General features: G+C 46.6%; 1 protein-coding gene across 7 annotated transcripts in view; it reads right to left on the reverse strand.

The window, feature by feature from the left end:
- NFIA (nuclear factor I A) overlaps positions 1-17,518 on the reverse strand; it is a 499,453-nt gene that overhangs the window by 118,002 nt on the left and 363,933 nt on the right. For all 7 annotated transcript variants that reach the window (XM_007480487.3, XM_056814129.1, XM_056814127.1 and 4 more), the window contains exon 6: positions 14,004-14,131. In XM_007480487.3, coding sequence (XP_007480549.1) covers positions 14,004-14,131 — 128 coding nt within the window. The remainder of the gene's footprint in view (positions 1-14,003; positions 14,132-17,518) is intronic.

Here is a 17,518-nt window from a genome sequence, read left to right on the forward strand (position 1 = left end):
CAGGGTCACTGACTGATGGCCTCCTCGTGGAGCTTCCCAGAGGCTACCCTACAGTACCACTCATGCCTCAACAAGGATCCCTTCTGTGAAATCCTCAAAATAATTTACTTTACAGTCATTCAATTGCTTATTCCCCAAATCCGTCAATAGATCAGCAACTATTTGCTTACTGTCTACCACATGTTAGACACTGTACTAGGCACTGAGGATACAGAGACAAAAAACGAAACAATCCCTCCTGGCAAGAGGCTGACCTTCTAATGGAGGAAACCTTCCTTACATACATGGAATAAAAGTAAAATGAATAGATAAAAATAACACCAGATGGTTGGGCAGAGAAGGTTCCGGAGGGCTCTATGCTTGGAAGATAGCGTCTGAGTTGCATTTGAAAGGGAAAAGGGAATTCTCTGATTCTGGGAAAACTGGGAGAGAAGCCACTCAATGTTCAGGGATCTAAAAAAAGGGTGAGGAAAGGTTTTCAAAGTTCCCCAGTTCGGGAAGGAGGCTGCCATGTCAACAAGTACTTCATTCTGAAGAGACAAGTCAATTACTGTGTTTAAATGACTTCAGTCATTTTACTCCAATTTAATTTTTCATTATGTTTCAGCGATGGCTGGCTATAAAGCGACCATTTTCCCCTCGAATTTTTTTCCCTCCCCCATTTGAGAAATCCATTTTCAGCAATCTTCTGTGTCTAGCACCTAGGCTTCTCCTTTTTCCATTTTAGTTCTTGGTGTTTTGCTTAGGGATCCCATCAGGAAGGTCTCTGATATACTCTGTTGATGGGAGTACTTCTCGTAATCTCCCAGGATGTAATTCACCCATCATCTCCAAATGGGTGCCATGCCTCTGATTAATTGATGAGTTGATGATGTGTTTGAAATCTTTGGATGAAAGGGGCTGGAGTAAGAGGCATTATTGTAATGTTCTGTGCAAGGCAGCAACAGAGCTAGGCACAGCTCCCCAAGCACGTCGCTAGATCATTCGAGCCACAGCCCAACAGAAGCAAATATGTGGTGTCTGAGGGGGTATCCAAGGGAGCTGGATGGGTGCCTTATTGCCTCCCCTGGATTAAAACATCTAGTTTGCAGGGTAGGGTGGAAGGATTTTGGAAATGAGGTTTACTATTCCCAATCACTTTCTAAAAACTTCAAGGACTTATAGAATCCTGGACCCAAATAGGATGATAAAGTCTTCCCTTTGACTCAGTAATTAAAGGCAGTGTGGTACAATGGATACAGCTCTGGTCTGAGGGTCAAATCCCAAATCTGGGTTCAAATCCCAAATCTGTTCCTTACTTGTGTGACCTTGGAAAGTCAATGCAACATTAAAAATGAAGGGACTGGACCAGATGAGGTCCGAGTTTCTTTCCTGGTGTGACATTCTTTTCTCTAACAATCTCCAACCATGGAAAAGGCACCAGAAAGCGAATGAGAGGAGCTCCATTCAGATCTGGGATCTGCTACCTGCTCTCTCTATCCAGGAACAATTCAACTCCGCAAATATTCACCAAGTGATGACAAGGTACCTGGCATTAGGTGAGATGCTGAAGAGACAGGAAAAACGTGTCTCTACTTCCAAGGGGTTCACAGTCTACCTGAGAGAAAGACAATGGACATACATGGGGGAATGTTGTCTGTCCTTGGTTTCTTAAAGAGGACCTCTGGTCCTGAGGAGCGATGCCTTAATCTGTAACTAGGTTGGATGTAAGCAAGGTAGAGCACCAAAGGATCATCAGCCTGATGCTCTTCCAGACTTACTGAGGAAACATCAAGTAAGAGGAATGAATCATGGGGGAAATGAAGAAAAGCTTCCTGTTGGAGACCTGCGCCTTCTCAGTTTTTCCAAGAGGTAGACATGAAGAGGGAGAGCATTTGAGGAAGGGAAGAAAGGTCTTGCAAAAGCATGAAAGGAGAAAATGGTCAACAAGGGGGCCATTTGCCTGGAGATAGAGAGAGCAAGCGAGAGGGTGTGCTAGGAAGTCATCCTGGGATGGTAGGCTGGAGACAATGGAAGGAGCTTTAAATGTCAAAATCTACTTCCTCTATCTATGCCTCGGTTTCCTAATCTGCAAAAAGAACCACTTAAACTAAATGAACACTAAGGTGCTACCTGGCTCCACAGTGGCAATCTTATCTCTATGCAGGAAAAGCTCTAGAGAATTCTCTTACCTCCAGTGCATTTTACCTTGAATGATGGGGCGATGAATCATGAAATATTCATCACAGTGAACCTTACCATTTATTTATAAAACATATATGTTTTAAAAAGACACAACAGCATGGCAGGGACAAAAGACAAGCCGGTTTCTCTTTCAGTTCAAACCAAATGGTATTTTTCAAGTTTATGAAAACATGTACCGTATGTTGCCGGAATTAATTTGCATAGCATCAAAAGGCAAAAGGAAGCGAGGATATTGTTTGAAGAAGGGTGGATCGCAGGGTTCAGCAACACCTGCTGTTTAGGCTCTACAAATATTAAATAGTATTCCTAAAGTTTGGGAATGGAACAGATAATTAAAAAAAAAATAGACAACAACAAACTTAACTATTGAAATCATGAATACTAGAGGAAACAGATCTAGTCCTAAACGGCATCTGATTTTGATTTAAACTGACTTTCCCTTTTATTCCTTCTTCCAACAGCCTTCTCTTCCCAGGGGCCTTTATCAGCACCCTCAGCCTTTGCAATTTTTCTCTGTAAACTCCTCGTTCAATATCCAGTTTGACTAACCATCAGTCAAAAGGTATGTAGTTGTACATCTACCCAGGAGAAGTTCCTCTGCTATCCATCCATACATCCATCTATCCATTCATCTCTCTCTCTCTCTCTCTATCTATCTATCTATCCATCCATCTATCTATCATCTATCTGTCTGTATCTATCCATCTATCCATCTGTCTATCTATCTATCTATCTATCTATCTATCTATCTGTCTGTCTGTCTGTCTGTCTGTCTGTCTGTCTGTCTGTCTATCTATCCATCCATCTCTCCATCTCTCTCTCTATCCATCCATCCATCCATCCATCCATCTATCTATCTATCTATCTATCTGTCTGTCTGTCTGTCTGTCTATCCATCCATCTCTCCATCTCTCTCTCTATCCATCCATCCATCCATCCATCCATCCATCCATCTATCTATCTATCTATCTATCTATCTATCTATCTATCTATCTATCTGTCTGTCTGTCTGTCTGTCTGTCTGTCTATCTATCCATCCATCTCTCCATCTCTCTCTCTATCCATCCATCCATCCATCCATCCATCCATCTATCTATCTATCTATCTATCTATCTATCTATCTATCTATCTATCTGTCTGTCTGTCTGTCTGTCTGTCTGTCTATCTGTCTATCCATCCATCTCTCCATCTCTCTCTCTATCCATCCATCCATCCATCCATCCATCCATCCATCTATCTATCTATCTATCTATCTATCTATCTATCTATCTATCTGTCTGTCCGTCTGTCCATCTGTCCATCTATCATTATAACCAACATTATAATTACTATGATCTGTTGTATTAATACTTCAAAGATCTGCCATTTTGTCAATGGGACTTGCTCTGTAATGCCCAACTGAGTCCATGGTCAAGGCTCTGAACTGAACTGGGGAGTGGGAGGGAGAATTCTGGAATGACAGACAAGTACTTCATTACTAGAGCTCAGCTTAGTAGAAGGAGAAGCTAGCGATAGAGTTATAATGGAAAAGCCTTTGAAGCTCTAGGGTTACCCCTGTACTACCCTGAGACATCAGAGCTAGACATCAGTGATAAAGAATATCTAGTGTCTTACACTATTAGAAGTAGAGAAGAAATAATAATAATAAATCGACAATTTGTATTTCTATGATATTTCACAATTTCAAAGGTTTATATCAGTCAAGCAACATTTATGAAGACCTACTATGTGCCAAGCACACTGGTGGACACTTGGATATCTCATATTATATCCACCCCCCATCTTAGTCAGTCAATCAGTCCGTTGGTATGCATCAGCTGAGCAATGACTGTATGCCAACATTGCATATACCTATTAATGTCTTCATTTTGAAGATAAAACAAACAGATTCAGAGACGTTCTGGGGCTTGGCCAAAGGTCCCACCCTACTAGCTAGAAGAACACGGATTAGAATCTAATTCTTCCAGTTCCTCAGGAAGGCTACAAGCTCTGTGAGAAAACCATCTCACACGTCTGCTCTCTTCTCTGTTTCCGTGAACCTGCTAAGAAAGCTGTGTCCACTATTCTCTCTGGCTCTACTCATGTGCTCCGTGCCTTTCCACAGCCCAAACACTTTCCCCCACATTTCAGCTGATCATGGGTGAGAAGCCATGTAGGTACAAAGAAATTTAAAACCACGGTCCCTGCCTCCAAGGCGTTCCGCTGACTAGTTGGCTTCTGGGATCTCGCAATGCCCCAACGCTACGGATTGGAGCTGCCCAAGAGTAGAATGGGTTGTCTTTTCCACCGATGGCGGTCTTCAGACAAAGGAGGAGGAGTCACTTGCTGGGGATGTGCTGAGGGCCTTTCTTACATGGGTGGAGGCTGGACTCGATGGCTTCAGAGGTTCCTCGCCACTCAGCGTCTATGATATCGGGGCCACTTAGTGCCTTTGCTAGGGTGGAAAAATTATTTTTGGAAAGAAATCCTGGCCTTTTTGGAAATGCAGGCAGGATGTTCCTTTCAACGCCCACAGGCTGGCAGCTGCCACTTTTCTTTCGGAATCAAAGAAAGGCCCCAGGCCTCCTGTTCCTCTTGACAGGCTCCATGGTGTCCTCACCTCGAAGGGGAAGATGCCCAAGTAAAGGCACAAGAGAAGAGGATGAGGTCTTGGAAGAGAGGCCTCCCATTGTTCCATGAGCACAGAAGCAAAGCCAAGACATTGATCCCATAGCAAGGCTCTGAAACGGTGAGGATTCCGATTACGGCCAGTGATGGGAGGAGATGCAATCATCTCCCCCTAATATACACTAGTGCAGCGGAGTGTCCATGATCAATGCCCCATTGGCACCAGGCTGCTGCCTTTTTATTGGCAAGGATAATGGTCCTCCTGTGGACCGTGAGCTGGCCAAGGGAAAGGTGGCAAACATTCCTTTCCACGGTATTTGGGATGGAAGCAGTCAGTGAAAAACATGCCAGTTCTCCGAGGGGGACCCAATGGGCTAGAAGATGAGATTTGTATATGTGAAAATGGACCCACCTTGTCCTCAGTCATGGGCTTGTAGACCTGGGGGGGGGGGTGGACAGACGCCGAGGAGGGAGACCAGCGAGCAGCATCCCCTCGTTTAGGAGTTGGAGATCAGAGGTGGGGATTCCCCGCTACGGCACTATAGCCCCTCACCTTTGTAGCTGCAGCCCATCGAAGAGGGAGCAGAGTGTGGGGCCAAATACGTGCCTTTCTTTAACTGAGTAGTGGGAGAGAGGAGGCTTCTAGTCACAGGAGGGGAGGACCTGTTTGTAATACGGTGCGGAATTATTTAAACCATGACCAAATACACTGGGTCTGGGGGCTTCACTATGCCCGGGATTTCCTCCATTGATGCAGATGGCAATCCACTCAAAACTGCTCATCCTTTCTATTTCATCCTCTCTTTCCCTCTCTTATCTGTGACTGTTCAGTTGTTCCGGCTGTATCAGACTCTTTGAGTGAAACATCTGTCTGAAACATTCTGTGTTTTCTTGTCCAAGATACTGGAGTCGTTTGCCGTTTCCTTCTCCAGCTCATTTGACATATTAGAAAACGGAGGCAAACAGGGTTCAATAACTTACCCAGAGTCATATAGCTAGGAAGTATCTGAGGGTGGATTTGAACTCAGGTTTCCTAACTTGAAAACTGGCCAGCTCTCAATCCACTGTGCTACCTTGCTGCTGATGTCTAGGACCATATAGAAACCCCTCTGTCAGCCCTGTAAAGCTCTTCACAACTTTGTCCCTCCCTAGCTTTTAAAATCTCTGCCCCCCCTCCATATACTCTAAAGGTCCAGGCATAGGAGTCTGTCTACTGCGTGATGCTTCATCCTCCATCTCTGTGCCTTTGTAGTGACTGTCCCCTCCAATACTGGATCAGAACCCCTGGCTCCTGTTGAGGCAAAGCTGAGATGCTGCCTTCTTCAGGAGACCTCTCCTAGTGCCCCCAGCAGCCAGGGCCATCTCCTTTAAGGTCACCTTGTATCATGCTTGGCTATCAGGCAGTTTACACACATTCTGCCTCCCCCATTAGAATGGAAGTTCCTTGAGGGCAGGGGCTGGTGCTATTTTTGTTTTTTCTCTACAGCACTTGGCATGGCGCCTCATACATAAGAACTGTTTAATAACTGCTTCCTGATGGATCTCTCTCATCCCCTAAGCTCACCACAGGGGCTCTGGGGAGAGAAGGTGCTCCTTCCATTTCTCCCAAAGATCAGAACCCAGAGACGTTTCCCTCACAGCCTCCACCTTCCATTCCTCCATTTCTCTGATGACATCCTTTACTCCATCATCCCCTAAGCTCACCACAGGGGCTATGGGGGAGAGAAGGTGCTCCTTCCATTTCTCCCAAAGATCAGAACCCAGAGACGTTTCCCTCACAGCCTCCACCTTCCATTCCTCCATTTCTCTGATGACATCCTTTACTCCATCATCCCCTAAGCTCACCACAGGGGCTATGGGGGAGAGAAGGTGCTCCTTCCATTTCTCTCAAAGAGCAGAAGCCAGAGACGTTTCCCTCACAGCCTCCACCTTCCATTCCTCCATTTCTCTGATGACATCCTTTACTCCATCATCCCCTAAGCCCACCACAGGGGCTATGGGGAGAGAAGGTGCTCCTTCCATTTCTCCCAAAGAGCAGAACCCAGAGACGTTTCCCTCACAGCCTCCACCTTCCATTCCTCCATTTCTCTGATGACATCCTTTACTCCATCATCCCCTAAGCTCACCACAGGGGCTATGGGGGAGGAAGGTGCTCCTTCCATTTCTCCCAAAGAGCAGAACCCAGAGACGTTTCCCTCACAGCCTCCACCTTCCATTCCTCCATTTCTCTGATGACATCCTTTACTCCATCATCCCCTAAGCTCACCATAGGGGCTATGGGGGAGAGAAGGTGCTCCTTCCATTTCTCCCAAAGCTCAGAACCCAGAGACGTTTCCCTCACAGCCTCCACCTTCCATTCCTCCATTTCTCTGATGACATCCTTTACTCCATCATCCCCTAAGCTCACCACAGGGGCTATGGGGGAGGAAGGTGCTCCTTCCATTTCTCCCAAAGAGCAGAACCCAGAGACGTTTCCCTCACAGCCTCCACCTTCCATTCCTCCATTTCTCTGATGACATCCTTTACTCCGCAGATCCATCATATTTCTCCACTGGCAATTTGTTACAGTTTGCACACACTCATCGCATACTTTCCCATTGCCCTCTGGATGATCCTCATTTTTCATCCTTCAGAAACCGAAGCATCCTCGGCGAGTGACTTGAAGATTAATTGGTATCTACTCGCTAACGCTAGGTGTCCTATGGATCACCCAAACTTTGGTTCTTTGGAGATTTTGATTAGCTGAGACTCACAATTTGACAGCTTTGCTGGAAGGACATTAATGTTTCAAAGCCAGGCTTTGGTTCTGGGGAAAAGTTAGGTATCATTAAAGAGGCAGCTAGGAGCTGAAGTGGCTATAGCATAGAGCTTGGAGACAGGAAGACCTGAGATCAAATTCTGTCTCTGGTACTTACTAGCTGTGTGACCCTGAGCAAGTCACTGAACCTCTGTCTATTTCAGTTTTTTCAACCATAATGGAGATGATAATAGTTCCAACCTTGCAGGGTTGTTCTGAGAATCAAATAAGACAATTATAAAGTGCTTTGCCAATCTCAAAGGGCTAAATAAACACTAGCTATCATTGTGCTTGTTGTTAATAATAAGAAGAATGATGATAGCACTGTGTAAAGTCTCCTGCAGAATCCAGTCTACTCTCCTTCTCCTAGTCAATTATGAGTTCATCTCTTGGTCCATCTGCACTGCCTCTCCCAACTCTGTCATTGACAAGATAGATAAATAAGACAGACAGACAGAGATATAGATTTATACACGTATATTTGTCCATTTAGCTTTTTCTGCATGGATCATGAAGCCGTTCCACTTTGAATAATCCTGGATTATCAAATATTATTAAATCATATTATTATGAAGGCACCATATGATGTTCTAGAGCAATCAGTCCAATGGTATCCCCAAACAGGGGGATCTAGAGAATCTTATCAATGGCAAAGCCTCCTCCAAAACTCAGAACGGATATGTTTGCAAAAGTGGGACTTAGAGGAACTTCTGAGGAATATACTAATTGCATCCAATAATAAACTAGACCTTTGATTTATGTTTCCTTTGGGGAACTTTTAATGGCCCCAACTTTCTCTCTGAAACATAACCCAGCTATTTTTTTAAACCCTTACCTTCCATCTTAGAATCAAGATTCGAAGGCAGAAGAGTGGTAAGAGCTAGGTGATGGGGGTTAAGTGACTTGCCCAGAGTCACACAGCTAGGAAGTGTCTGAGGCCAGATTTGAACTCAGGACCTCCCCTCTCTAGGTCTGGCTCTCTATCCACTGAGTGGCCTAGCTTTCCCCATGATCCAACTTCTGAACAACAACCCTGAGTGTAGCCACCCAGTACAGTAGGAAGACAACTCACTGGCCCGTGAGTCAAGGCACCTAGAAGAAGATCAGTCTTCCTACCTCTGGGAGTTGGGCAAGTTCCTTCACTTCCCTGGCCTCTGGTTTCCTCCTCGGTAAAATAAAGGGGTGCACGAGTCCCTTCCAGCTCAACAATCTGGGATCTTATGATGCTACAACTGCAGAATGAGGCAAGCATCAATACCCTCACTTTATGGGGGAATTCACTGAGGCCAAGAGAACCTGTGGCTTGGCCAGTGCACATGAACTGCGGCACGTTTTGCTTCTGAGCCTCATGCCGGGAGCCAGCGTTCTGCTTAACGACTTGCTCAGGATGAGACCAGCATCTCTCTTTACTGACAGCAACTTAGAGCCCAGGACATGGACATGAGAATCGATCTAACTAGCCAAGTGGCTTGGACGCAGCAGCCAGGAGACAACTACCTATTGAACTGGAGTGTGCCTGATCTTGTACTTTGTTCATTATTCCTTTCCCATAAAAAGAATTAAATAAACAAACTCTTATTGTCCATCTTAGAATCAATACTGCTATTGGTTCCAAGGTAGAAGAGCATTAAGGGCTAGGTAACAGAAGTTAAGTGACTTGCCCAGGGTCACACAACTAGGATGTGTCCAAGATCCCATTTGAACCTAGTACTTCCCATCTCCAGGCGTGGCTCTTTATCCACTGAGCCACCAAACTGCCCCCCAAAAGGAATCACTTGAAGCACAAACTCTTACGCAGAGAGAAGGTCTAGAGGGAGCAGCCATACTTCATCTGGTGTTAAGGAAGGACCCGTTTCCATCGTGGACTTTACTACAGACAGGAGGAAAGGCAGGGAGGCAGACGGAATTTCCCCTACTGAGTTCTTTGTGATTTTTTTTTTCCACAAAGGAAATGACCAGAACATCCACCATCACCAAAGGCAGAAATGCATGGCGGAGCCCAAGAACATGGGTTTGGAAAGGAATCTGCTGATTTGGATTCCCCACGCCTCCGCTCCACCCTCCTAATCCCCAATTAGTGCAGATCATCCCGAGCTGGCTGCGAGTACATGAGACGATTTTGCCCCATAGAGTTCTGCAGAAATCATTTCATCCTAATGAGTTCTGAAGCCATAAAACTCAACCGGCAACCTTGGTTTTGAAGATAAGTGGAAAACGTAGCTCAGCGGGGGAGAACCAAGGCTCTGTTTATTAGCAAAGTGGCCGCGGCCAGTCGGAGGGCTGTCGGCGTTCTTTCTCAAGCTCACATTTTTAATCTTTCTGCCTTTCTTCCCCGTTCGGGAGAGTCAGACACGAAAAGTGCTGAGATAAAGTAATGGGAGAAGGACGCCGCCAAAGGTGGGAGAGAGAACACAAGTAATTTACAGCCTGTCTGGTCTGTTTTACTTGCAAAGCTTTCCCTTTGCTCCAGGAAATTTGTCTCTTCTGGCAGACCTTCCTCCTGACTTTGGCCTCTGGAGCTCCTCCGCGCCAGGTAAAGGGGAAGAAGATTCCAGGAAGACGGGCTCTGTGCTGAGCATACCACCTGCCCCGATGCAAGGGGAGCCCCCAGACCCAACTGGTGAAAAGGATCCCCATCGAAGGGAACTAAAGGAAAGGCTGAGGAGGCTCTGAGACACCCTCTCCTCCCAGGACTTGTTTCTGGAGATCATGTGAAAGGCCTCCTGGCCCTCCTGGGAACAGGCTCAGAGAAGTGTGGGAGCGGAGAAAGGTGCTCCTGGTGCCAGAGAGGGGCTACGGCCTGATGGAGAACGCCCAGGCTGGACCATCTGGCAGCATCAATTACCCGTCTTAAAGAGCTGGTGGAAGTTAATGATACCAAAGTCACCATTAACATGTGCGACATCCTTGGGTTGGGTTTTAAAGGCCCCTCAGGCACTGTTTCAATGATGACTTTCCGTTCGGAATATGGTCAAATGGAAATTCCTCCCCCTCCTCCCGGATCCTGATTTCCATAACTGAAATGAAAATGAGAAGATGAAATTGGAGGGGAAGAGCCTGGATGCTAGGAAGGGACCCTGCTGGACCCTGAGCCAGCCCTCTCCTTCCACACAGGCTCTGCTCGCAGGGTCATCTCCCCGAGCACACGAGGAGGCGGCTTTCAGGCTGAAGGACTCCAGAGGAATCGAGGGAAACCAGTCTAACATCCAAATCTGCCCTTGCAAAGGGGACGGCTTTGTCTTCGGCTCACTTCTGCAGGGGTAGCCTCCATCCGTAGCCTCGTGGTTGACCACTGAAATGACTCATGCTTGTTGGTTACATCCACAAAGATCCTCTTTGAGGGTATCTGGACCATCTCCCTTTGGTTATGATGTCCTCAGTGACTGGTACAATGCCTAGAGACATGCTTATTTTACAGATGAGGAAACTGAGGCCAGCAGGGTGAAGTGACTTGCCCAGGGCCACACAGTTAATATGTTGGAGTGGTTCACCATTTCCTTCTCCAGCTCATTTTACAGATGAGGAAACTAAGGCAGACAAAGGGTCAATGACTGGTACAGTGCCTAGCAACATGCTTCGTAGAGTTGTTTCAGTCATGTCCGACTCTTTGGGACCCCATGAACGGTTTTCTTAGCAAAGATACTGGAGTGGTTTGCCATTTCCTTCTCCAGCTTATTTTACAGATGAGGAAGTTGAGGCCAGCAGGATGAAGTGACTTGCCCAGGGCCACAAAGTTCTTTCTCCAGCTCATTTTACAGATGAGGAAACTAAGGCAGACAAAGGGTCAGTGACTGGCCCAGAGTCTCACAGCTAGGAAGTATGTGAAGCTGGATTTGAACTCAGGTCCTCCTGACCCTGAGCCCTGGGCTTTATCCACTGTACCACCTAGCTGCCCAAGACTTTAAAGAAATATAATAAAAACTTATTGACTGATAAGCTAATGAGCACAGAAGAAGCTTCCTCTTCATCCTCACCATCACCATTATCAGTAATAGAGCTAAGAGTAATCCTGATTGTTGGTATTTATAGTGCTTTAAGGTCTGTGAAGCACTTTACACAAATTATTTCATTTGGTCCTCACAACAGCCCTGGAAGGTAGTTGCTATTATTATCTTCATTTTCTAGCAGAGGAAACTGAGGCATAAAGCGAAGAAGTGCCTTGCTAGGATCATGCAACTAGATTTGAACCCAGCTCTTCCTGACTTGGAATTCAGCACTCTATTCGTTGAACCACAGAGCTGTCAGATTATCCCAATGCAACAACGTATATGTATTTGTCCCCTTCGCTACAAATTATGCCTCCACCTGCGCGTCTAAGAAAGGACAAATCAGTGTCTATTTCACGGAGGGGAGAGGGCCACAGTTATGTGCCAGGCTCGCCAAAGAGCTCCAAAGCCATCTTCTGGCCCGTGACAATCGTTCAGCAGCCTATAAACATTCATTAGTACTCAGCAAAGGCCCAAAAGAAGATCTGGTCAATGCCATTGGCAGTCTGAAGGACGAAAGTACGGGTCTAAGATTCTCAAGCTCATGGATCATGGCTGCTCTTAGCTAGAGCTACGGGTCGATGCTAACTTACAGGATGGTCGTCTCTGGGCGTGCTTAAATGGGGGACCCTGGGGAAGAGGAGGGAGCTGGAAAATGGAGGTGTATGAAGACTCTATCTTCAGCTAGGATCAATTATTTTTTTTTAACCTTTACCTTCTCTAGGTATCCATTCTGAGACAGAAGAATGGTAAAGGGTAGGCGGTTAGGGTTAAATGACTTGCTTAGGGTCACACAGCTAGGAAGCATCTGAGGCCAGATTTGAACCCAGATCCTCCTGACTCCAGACTTAGTGCTCTCTCCACTATGTGACCTAGCTGCTCCAATGGTAAATCACTTTTGCAAATGCCATAAATAAGTCATTGAAGGGAATCCGGCTAGACGTTCGACAAGGGCTCCCATGTGGATGATCACCATCTAAGTGGAGGTTTCTAGAGGGTCTATTTTTCCATTTTCCACCTTCCTTTCCTCCCGACCGCAGAAGTACAAGAGCTCCAAAGCCATCTTAGAAACAGGAATCATTCAGTGTTGTTCTTGGCTCCATTCACTGCCCCATCCATGGAGCTCATCACTAAATGGTCATCCGACCAGCGAGAAGCCTTCATGCCAAGGCTTGGAAGAATTGAGTTACGATTTCTACCAGATAGATATTTGATGAAGTTTATTAGAGCTTCCTTGACACAGGCTGGACCTTGGAAAGCAGACGTAGCTGGTCGCTGGGCCCAGCCTCGAATTCTTTCCAAGGACAGAGCGTAAGCTCCCAGGCGGCAGGCACCGACTCGTTTTTGTCTTTAGAGCCTTGACCTAGAGCGTGGAGCCTGACCCATTACAGGCCCTTCAGTGCTGGAGGAATTGAGCTGCACTGAATGATGGCACGGAGGAAGGTATCTGTACAGTAGGCATCCTCACCTAGTCAAGAGAGAGCTGAGGGGACTGTATAAATGGAGATTTTGAACCCTAGACTCCATTCCCCAGAAGTCCTTGGGGTTTCCCAGAATTCCCTATAATCTCTCCTGCATCTCCAAGTTGGCAAGATCATGATTGGTATCTAACTGGCAGTAACGCCTTCCACGCTCTCTCTTCCTTTGCAATGATACAGGTAAGGTGGGGATGGCTGAAATGGCTAATCAGCCATGCTTTGTACCCTCTTTATTCCTTGATTTCTAATGATCCTTAATAAACCTCATATACTATAATATTTTTATTATTAGAGTTATAATTTAATTTTTGTAGGACCTGGGTTCAAATCCCACCTTAACACCCACAAGATGTGTGACCCTAAACAAGTCACTTGAACTTCAGTTTCCAAGGCCACCCAAAGTCGGCACTGATGGAGGTAGTTCCAAAGACAATAAAACCACAGGCTCCAGCTCAAGACACACATACAAACCATAATTTCAGCAACAATTAGGTCACAGGTTTCAAATCATCATGTCCAAGAAATGGTTGCAAAAAGGGAAGGGAAAGCCTACTTTCCCAAGAATCCAAGAGCTGCCTTTCAGCCCAAAGGACTCATTCTTCCTTCCAACTCTCCATGGAGAATCAGATCACCCTTGAACCAAGATTCCTAACAGGCCATTAAGAAAGCATACTGTTACCCCTCCAGGGTCTGGGAGGCAGAAACAAGGATGCCGGTAAGGGACGGCACAGAAGCCTTGAAGGCCACACCACTGATGCTGATGGACCTCGGCTGAGCTAGGGCGTCCCAGACTGGCTAGAGGGGAGGTTGGCTCTCGAAGCGTCCTGCCTCAGTCCTCCCCAAGAGAACCCCGGATGGATAATGAGTGTCGCGGGGCCAGGAAGGGACCCCAGTGCCTTTGTCCTTCCATGCCTCTCTCAAGGCTGCCGTGCCCTCTCCGGCCCCCTTTACCTGGCTCCACTTCATGCCATCCACTTGACTGGCTGCCACTGCCCGGGGAGCGTCCTTGGCTCGTGTAAAAGGGCTCTTCACCAGGACTGTCCATTTCATCCTCCACAGATTTGAGGCGCTTTGTTGAGCTGGAAGAAGGAAAGGAGACACGTTAGAAGGCAGTCAACGGCCTCTCCCCATGCAAAGCTCCTTCCGTGGTGAAACGGAGGGAAGGGAGGAAACAAGTCCTGATTCACTCATTTAGTCATTCATCAACTGTTTAAAAAGTGCCTCCTGTGGGCACAAGCCTTGTGCAAGGTGCTGGGGGGTAAGAAATATACCGAGAGAGTCTCACCCTGGTCAGAGAGGGCTGTACGGGGTGATGCTAACAAAGGGGAGTGGGAGAGCGTCCTTTGGGGAGAAAAGACACGCATTCAGTCCATTAAAATTCAGCATAAATGGATTTGGGAGCTACTGTATACCAATGGTGTTCTACAAAAATGGGGGAGGGAGATGATCCATCAATTCCTGCCCTAAAGAACCATAGATGAGGGAAGGGGTACCAAGAACAAGTGCTCCGATCAATAAATACAAAATAACTTTGGATGGAAAGAGAATGAAAAACAGGCAATTCTCTTGAGCCTTGAAGAAAGCTTTGGATTCTAACTAGTGTGAGAAGGGATAGCAGCCCAGGGAATTGGGGAATAGTGCAGGCAAAAGCATGGAGGTGGGAAATGGGAGCATCATGTGTGGGAAATGACAAAAAATGTTCTTTTGGCTAGACTAGGGAGTCCATGAAGGGGAGTAGCAAGAAGGCTAGCGTGGTTGGATGGAGAAAGCATGAAAGGGAGGAATGTGAAATCTGCCTGTAAAGATAGATTGGAACCAGATTCTTGTGGGCTTTACATGCCAGACTAAGGAGTTTATATAAACATAATTGACCCTTCAATAACCAACAAGCATTGATTCAATAGCTACCCTTTGGAAGATGCTGGTCTACATGACGGGAACAGAAAGACAGAGGAAAGTCCCTGCCTTCGTGGAGGTACTGACTGTGGTCATGGAAGAGATAAGAACCAAATACAGATGGTTATTAAAAACCAGCTGGAGGCAGAGGCCATGGAGGCGATACAAAATGGTGATAAAGTTGGACCTGTCCTCCTGGAATGCCCAGATTAGGAGAGAGATCTGATGACTCCATCCACAATATACAAGATACTAAGCTGTCTTTGGAAAAGTGCCTGGCACACAGTAGGCCTCTCACAATGGTTTATTTCTTTTTCTTCCTTCTTCTATGGAGTCTAAGGGGGGGAGGGAAGATCAGGGACATTTCCATGTTGGGAGACATCATTGAGGGAAGACACAAGAGGGCGGCTTTTAGTCCCTGTTACATCTCAGGGTTTTGCTATCTTAAGAACACGGATGTTTCATACATTTGGGCACGAGCACTCTATTCTGACTGGGGGAGATCAAAGATTCTGACAAGGGGATGTGGAGAGACACAAAGACAGGCAATATGGCGGGTGCCCTGTTGAAGGGCCTGCCCAAAGCTCTGAGTGACTAAAATTAAATTCCTTGTTCAAATAATCGCCTAGAGCAGAGCTGCCATCTCTAGAGAAATGGTTCTATGGGATGTCCTACAGGCCAAAGCATCTAAGGCCCCAGGCTGAAGGGAAGCATGGGTTCTTGAAGACAACATCAAGGAAATGTGAGCTTCAGAAGGCTTTGCCATGTTGGAATGGCTTCAAGTACTGGCTTGGTGACACTTAATGCGCTTACAGTTGGACTTCAGTCTATCTTTTCAGACTGGTTTCATGTAACTCCCCTTGGGGAACTCTACATTCCAGCCCAAATGCCCCACATTGCATCTACCACCCCTGTGCCTTTGCCCAGACCCTCCCACATGCCTGGGATGCACTCCTTCCTTCCTCCCTTCTGCCTGTTGGAATGTTCAGTTTGCCTCAAAGTTCGGATGGAGAGCTGCTTCTTACAGGAGGCCTTTTCTAATCTCGCAGCTCCCAATAGGATCTAAGATCCAGCGATGCTGGCCTTCTTGCTCTGCCTCACAGATGACTCTCCATCTCCCTGGCTGGCTGTCTCCTGTGCCTAGAAGGCCATCTCTCTGGCCACGTTGCCCGCCTGGCTCCTCTAAAGCTGCAGCTCGAGTCCCACCTTCCACAGGAAGTCTTTCCCCAAATCCTCTCCATGCTAGCGCCTTCCCTCTGAGCTCCACCTAATTTATCTTGTTGAATTTGCCTGTGCATTGCTGGCTCTTGTCTCCCCCATTCTACCACCAGCACCCCAATGACAGGACTGGTTTTTGCCTCTCTCTGGTTCTCCAGTGCTTGGCATGGAGCCTGGTACACAGTCGGTGCTCACTGCGTGCTGTACTCGCTCCTAGGAATACACAGTGCTTCCCTCAATGGAATGGAAGTTATCTGAAAGTGAATGTTTTCATTTTTATCTTTGCATCCCCAGGACTAGCATCGTGCCTGGCACATAGTAGGACCAACTGAATATTTGTTGTTATAGATTAAATGCCAAGAAAGCGCTTTTCTCTCCAACTGAACGTTAGAATCTTTGAGGGCGACAAAATCGAACAGACATTTATGAATTTCCAACGACTGTTCTGGATACAACATTAAATAGTGGTCCGAGTATTTGCAAAGTGCTTTCCAGACGTGATCTCACTGGAACCTCACCACAAAGCGGTGCGGTATGTAATTTCTAGAAGCAGTGGGGATCGCCACCTTACAGACAAGGAAATGAAACCAGGGGGACTGGAGGAATTGGCCCCAGCTCCTCCCTCTGGAGGGGGATCTGAACCCAAGGCTTCCTGACTTCGAGGTCATCCCTCAAAGGACGGTTGAATCACAGGGCCATCTAGTCCGATGCCTTTTAGTTACAGCGTAGGAAACTGAGGCTCGGAGAATTTAAGTGACTCATACAAGTTGGTTCAGGGCATAAAGGAGAGAGATGGGATTAAAACCCAGATCCTCCGAGTACCAAATCCGAACACTTAAGCCTCTGGCTTGGGGCTGGGGAGACAAAGATGAAAAATGATTGTGTTCCTGTCCTCAAGGAGCTTAGAGCCAGCGGCAGGGCAGGGACCGGACATCATCCCCTCCCTACAAAACTCTGGCCAACGTGGGACGCGTGTGTGAAGCCAGGACGGACGACCCTTTCTCTGGAAATCTCGGCTCTTCTGGGCACTGATCATTCTGCTGACTTTATGTATTTAAAGCCTTTTTTTTGGAGCCAAGCTCGGAAGAGGCTAATGAGAGAAGAACAAACATATTACTGAGTTATTAACTAAGGAGGCTGTTTATAATTAGCTCTTTATCAGGGTGAGCTATTTGCGGAAGAACTCGAGGACGGTGATCGGCCTCTAAGTGACATTAATAACCTGCCTTTCTGCTCCTCAAGTCAAAACAAAAGACAACAGAGCAGAGCCCGGGGCCTCATTCTCTGGATGCGAGTGCCACATACGCCGAGCACAGAGGAAAAACAAACAGAATGTTAACTTCTAGCTGGCG

The sequence above is a fragment of the Monodelphis domestica genome, chromosome 2 (assembly GCF_027887165.1).
Source record: "Monodelphis domestica isolate mMonDom1 chromosome 2, mMonDom1.pri, whole genome shotgun sequence".
Classification (NCBI taxonomy): Eukaryota; Metazoa; Chordata; class Mammalia; order Didelphimorphia; family Didelphidae; genus Monodelphis; species Monodelphis domestica.